The 6,246-nt window shown below is 38.2% G+C and overlaps 1 protein-coding gene across 1 annotated transcript in view; it reads left to right on the top strand.

The window, feature by feature from the left end:
• Window positions 1–1,465: 1,465 nt before the first annotated feature.
• The window catches only part of map4k5 (mitogen-activated protein kinase kinase kinase kinase 5), a 155,957-nt gene continuing 151,176 nt past the window's right edge, over window positions 1,466–6,246 (top strand). Inside the window, exon 1 of the mRNA XM_063048484.1 lies at window positions 1,466–2,241. Coding sequence (XP_062904554.1) covers window positions 2,128–2,241 — 114 coding nt within the window. The 5' untranslated portion in view covers window positions 1,466–2,127. The remainder of the gene's footprint in view (window positions 2,242–6,246) is intronic.

Here is a 6,246-nt window from a genome sequence, read left to right as displayed (position 1 = left end):
CCAATTTCCCTTCCTTCTCCTGACAATCACCCAGTTAACTGACTCCTGCAATCTAGGGGTGACAACCTCCCTGTAGCTCCTATTTATCACTTCCTTAGTGTTCCGTATGAGCAGAATGTCATCAAGCTGCAGCTCCAGTTCCATGACATGTTCTCTGAGAAGGTGCAGCTGCAGATACCTGGGAGGCTGGAGGTCTCCCAGAATTCCCTCATCTTACACGAAGAACATACCACAGCCCATGGAGTCATTCTCACTTCTCTCTGTCCTAACAGGCGAGGAATAAAGAATAAAGAAGAAGAAACTTACCAGATACTTATCTCGCACAAGCCTGATCAGCCAAAACCAAAGCCTCCCAACTCTAACACTGGCCCACTCCAACAATGGCTGCTCTAGTTGCCCCAGCCTTATTTTTATTCACCCTGGGGGAAATAAAAATAGAAGTAAAAAGTAAAATGAAAAAGTAGTTGACCTTCATATTGACTGGTAGTGCAGAAATGGCTGGGCTAGCATGAATCTGATATTCCTCCAGAAGGTTGCAGCCATCCCAGGTCCCCAAACTCAACTCCTTACAAAGTTTCAAGAACAATGTTTCTCTGGCTTTCCACCTTTATATATGAGTGATGTCTGCTGGGAGCATGGATGCTTCTATTTAAGCTTCTCCAAACCTTTGCAAGTAGATGTGCATTAATGCAGCTATGTTAGCATTTTTAATATGATGCTGGCAAAGCATTAAAAGGATTTGAACTTTTATTCAGTTTGAGTTGAAACTACTGCTTATTAAACACCCACATGAACAAATGACTGTGGTAACTATGGTAAGCTGGTTACTTATATACTGCTGAAGGCATTCTTCTATCTTTAAATTTTGATTGCACAAACCAAAAACAGTTCACCTTTCTACTAATTAAAATTCTTCCCTCATCCTGTCTTTATTTTTGTATTTTCACTGGATACTTACGTTGTAATGGAAAATATTTTTCCATCAATAATGTTGTTGGCAGGGTACACAATTTCATTCATTCCAAACAGAACAACAAGAAAATATCTATCACACATCATTATGCAAAACCTACATAACATCTAATGTGAAATATATTTACAGGAAGTATTTGCAGAATTTAGCTGTTAATATATTATTTATGTATTTTAGCACAAAATGAAGAAACATTGTAATGGAAAATGAATTACTTATGTCAGACCTGGTCAGATTATCAACTGTATACATACACACACACACACTTGAACCGAAAAACTTAAGTTACTGGCCCTATTAAGATAAGCTTCATCGTCATTTCTCGCTTTGTTTATTTACAGTCATAAAGTTGACATATTTTGTAATTCCTAGCGAAGTCACGAGGTGGCAACATTCAGGGATTAGTGGACATTCATAATACATACATCAATATTAATAATCGTTAAATTGTTTATTGAATCAACTTAGCTTGTCAGCCTTTTTTTGCAGAGTACATAAATCTTAAGAATATTTTGAACAGTAAATATCGTTAAACTAAACGAATGGCAGTTAAAAATTGAATCAAAAACTAAGTAATGTAAATCATTCAGTAGATCAAGCGGTATCTGTGAAGAAAAATACAGTTAACGTTTCGAGTCGAAGTGAGAATTTTTATATTTTCATCTACTGAAAGAAAAGAACAATTGTTAACGTTTGAACTGCAGTTGATTTCAATGTTCATCAGAAGGAAATGACATACAAGTCACAGTTGAAAACGTAACAATCAAATCACTGTGCACCCATTAGTGTGCACCCTTGTGGAAATAATTTTTTTAAGCATAAGTTGTGGGGGGGGGGGACTGTAAAGAGGAGCATGGAGTAAGAGACAGGCTGTGCAGGGCGCCGCTGTAGGCCCGCACCACCGCTCCTCATCGCCGTCGCCACCGCCGCAGCCGCTCGAGGAAACGCGCAGGAGCTGTGGGGCAGGAAATGGAGCGGGAGCCATATTTGGAGGCAGTGCACAGTTTACCAAGTGACGGCTGGGGCGGACGTAGCTGAGTACACGCACACGAACACTTTCGGAGGGATATTCGCCTTTAGAGACGGGCAGCGGGTGCTCGGAAAGAAGTAGGAGTCCGAGGAGAGGAGAGGACGCTCCCGCCACTGAGTGAGCGATGAACCCTCAGGGCCGTGCGACCGTCGGCGGGGATATTCTGAGGAAAAACCCGCAGCTGGACTTCGAGCTGATCCAGAGGGTCGGCAGCGGTACCTATGGCGATGTGTACAAGGTTTGTGTTGAGTTACTCTTGTGTGGATCCTGGGACTGGGCATGTGGCCTTTCCAGACACCAATTTGCCACTGGTGAAGGGTGACGAGCCGTCCGTCGCGGGGTTGAAGATTCAGTGTTTTGAACCAGACGGGATCACCAGAGGGAAGTGGGATTAAAGTGTACTAATTCTGCTTCCCTTGGTCCATTAATCAACAGTCCGCTAAAACGGCTTCAGCTGAAAACTGCTCATTTTGTGCCGGCGCTGCAAAAAAAAAGTTATGAAGGAGTTACTAAGTTATTAAGGAGTACTCATTTAGCAATCGACAGTTCTTTACTAGATCAATAGTGTACTGAATTACAGAGTAAATTTTGACGTTATTCCGTTTGGCAGAAAGTTAACCCATATTTGCGTTATGAAGCAGCTAAATGCAAATGGTTTTGTAAAAGTTCACACGCTCGGGCACCTAGTAAGTCTCAGGAAGAAATATACAGAGTAAAGTAACTACATCGATATATTGGGAAGCCTTGTGTTTCCGAGCAAATCGCTTTTGAACCATATCCTCCACCCAAACTTGTTGCCGGTTTTAACCACAACAGGTATTTCTTGTCTAATTTTCGCGCGGGACGTCATTCTCCTTTTGTTTTGGGGAACAGAATATACTGATACAAAGCGTCTAAATTGCAGAGAAATCTTTAGGAAAAGTTGCATTGAGCAACTCTTTACTTCTGGAATTATTTTCCTCCTTTAGCAAATGAAGTAGATGCTCTGTCTATTGAAAACATTTTTGTCTTGTGCTTAGTCTGTACATCGTTAAAAACTTGGCAGATGATCAGATGAATTTTAATAGTAAATGGTTACTTCTGTTCTAGCATAGAGATTAGTTTTGCGTATTGGTATTGAATTTTATTCTGTACTTTGGAAGAAACCTTAAACTTATCTGAATTCCTAGGTGGGTTTTGTTTTCGGATTATCACTCACTGTTGTACTGGACAGTAGTTATGTCTCCGTGCTCACTACAAAAAAATACAGATTATTCGGTCATTTTCAGATTGCTCGTCCTCTGCAAATGCTACAGCAATGACTAAGCTTTAAGAACACTTACTGATTGTCAAGTGTGTTGGATGGAGTATTTTGAAAAGTTAATTAAAGATTTTTCCCCCTAAATTGTAAACATAGTGCTGGAATAACCAGTTTCTGCTATTATATTACAGGTTCAATCACTTAGTCATATTCTTACACAATTGAGACAAAATCTTAAATTTTGTGGGTGGGGCTGAAAAATTGTCTTGGTCTGCTCAGTAAGTAACTGCAGGAAATTGTGGCCTGTCCAAGCCAGGATGTCAGACAAGCAACCTAACAGATAGCAAAGAACTGTTTGCACAAGTATACATGGACCTGGCATGTTTGTTGCTGATATAATTGAGCATCAGGCATGTAGATGTGGGAAAGGATCAAGGAGTATAAAAATGAGATGGAAAACCAATTCTGTCACTCAAATTGGACAGATTGGAATGAAACCTTAAAAAAAGTGGTCCTTGTGAGGTTCTACTAAGGGTATAACCATTATGGGCATTATAATGCATTATCATGACATACTTTCAGCTTAGATTCGAGTTACTTTTAGGAGAAAACCTGATTTGAGGCGCTGTGGGGAAACTTGTGTATAGATTTGTGAGGTGATGAGTTTGTATCTTTGGACAGGAAGGAGAGACAGATTGTAAAGATAAGGGTGAAGTGTGACTAGTATCTTGGCAAAATGGTTTTACTGTTTTTGCTTTTTCTATCTTCTGCATCTGCTATTAGCTTAAGTGCATCTACATGGGTGCACAAGTTTTCTGCTATTTCTAAAATTGTAAGGGCTGTCTAGTTTTTCTACTCTAAGGTGCAGAGTAATACTGATTTGGGTAGTATATTAGCATTCGTAAGCATTTATAGCTTTCATTAGTTTTATGAGTGGACTGTAATTGTTACTTGAGTTTTCAGTACTTTCTAGGCTTTAGCAATCCTTGCTTCAAACCAAAATATAGTCATATTACTATATATGAGAAAGTGAAATTTTAATCTATTGCTGCAAATAATTTTAATTACTTAAAATCTGAATAATAAATAGTCAAATAAATTGACATCAATGGTAACCTGGTCTCTGATTTGATATTTCTCTGTAGCATCAACCAGTTAACAATTACCACCTTGTATTTTCAACAAGAATTTTAAACATGATTTTGACTTTGAAAAAATATTGCCATTGTTTTAGTTCCATTGAGTCAAAATTCTAGAACTATCTTACTATGGAAGTAAATTGACTTCATATGCTGTATTGATTCAGGAAAGTAATTTAGCCCCAATGGATTTCAAGATGGTGGGCAAGAAATCTACCCTGCTAACAGTAGCCACATTCCATGAATGAATAGTTTAAACATGATCAATTTTGTGTTGCCTTTGCTTTTGCCCTGTGCTTTCTTAAATTCTATGTATTCAATACTTAGTGTTTCCTTTAATTCTGTATCTATCTTGTGCTTCTGAAGTATATGTAAACCATGCATCTTTTTGTTTTCCCAAATGATTAGTAATATGATGAAATCAATCATGCAGCTCTCAAATTGTTAAGGACCTTAATCCCAGTTTGTATGTTCCATTCAGCCCACTGGTGATTTTGGAAGTGGACCTAATCAAAATATACAGTCATTGTGCCTGGAAGGGCTTAAAAATCTTCCAGAACTTTGGTTTCCCCAGGTGGGCAAAAAGCCCCTGCTTTCACTGGGCATATTGATACTGTGATGCATCTCATAGGCCATGAGTAAGGCAAGGTTGATGATGAAAGACCCTCATCTGTCTTTTTTTCTTTGATAAATTCTGAAGTAGTTTTGCAAGTTTCACTATCAGCAAAATACTGAGCACTATTTATCTATGTGTCAGACTAATTTCAAAGAATTCAAGGATTCAAAGGACATTTATCATAAAGGTATGTATAAATTATACAACCTTGAGATTCGTCTGCTTACAGGCCGCCACAAAACAAGAAGCCCGGAAGAACCCAATTTAATAAAAAAGGCTCACACCCAATGCACAGAGGAAGAGAAAAATAACACACACAAATCATGCAAACAATGCAAGCAAGCAACAACATTCCAAACCTAATTGTAGCCTTCCTCTGACTCTCCTATTGTCATCTCAACAATCGTGTGCCAGCAAATCTCCTGATTTGACCAATTTATCAATAACCCAGATTTGCATTCAAGGTATTCTGATTGATCAAGTCATCTTTATGAAGATGGGAGTCAATTTTGTTCATGTTTTCAGTAACTTGAAGAATTTCAAAAAGCAGTATTAAAGATTCATTAATTTTCCCTATTTTGGGTCCTAAAATGATCAGTGCTGATTTGATGGGGCAAAGGGGTTGTTTCCATGCTATTTGACTCTAACTGCACTGACCATAGGTTTGATATTTATGGACAATTGTGCCATAAACCTGTCTACTCAAAATTTTAACTTGGTTATCTTTCCGTTAATGATCCTGTGGAAAACTTTTTCAAACTGTCTTAATGTTTTGGAAATTGGGAACAGGAGTAAGTCATTAACTTTATTTATCAAAAGTCTTTCAAAGTCCAATTTAATATTAACTTTTGAGTTGTTATCAAGTATGATATGCATGGAGAGCTTCAAATTTCTATCACTTCTGCAAATAATGTTTCATAACTTCTAAAAGTAATTTTTCCAATTTTTAGACCATGCACTTTGTCCTGAATTTTCAACCATGCAGAAACATTTTTTCTATTTATCTTCCCTTTTAATGGATCTTGTGGTCTTAAATGTCAATTAAATTACCATAAATTGCCCAACTATATTATTAGTTTTTGCAATCTGTCTATAATGAAGAGAAGATGGCTGCGTGACGGCAGCATGCGCAGCCTCTCCGGTGATAAATATCTGTTATCTGCCAAGTAGGGGACTGTGCACAATTCTGATTTGATGGAGACGGAAGTGAGAGTGCGGAGGAACATCTGGAAAACTTCTGAAATGCCC

This window comes from Mobula hypostoma, chromosome 1 (assembly GCF_963921235.1).
Source record: "Mobula hypostoma chromosome 1, sMobHyp1.1, whole genome shotgun sequence".
NCBI lineage: Eukaryota > Metazoa > Chordata > Chondrichthyes > Myliobatiformes > Myliobatidae > Mobula > Mobula hypostoma.
Note: the sequence above shows the minus strand (reverse complement) of the source record. Positions and strands in the feature narration are given on the sequence as shown.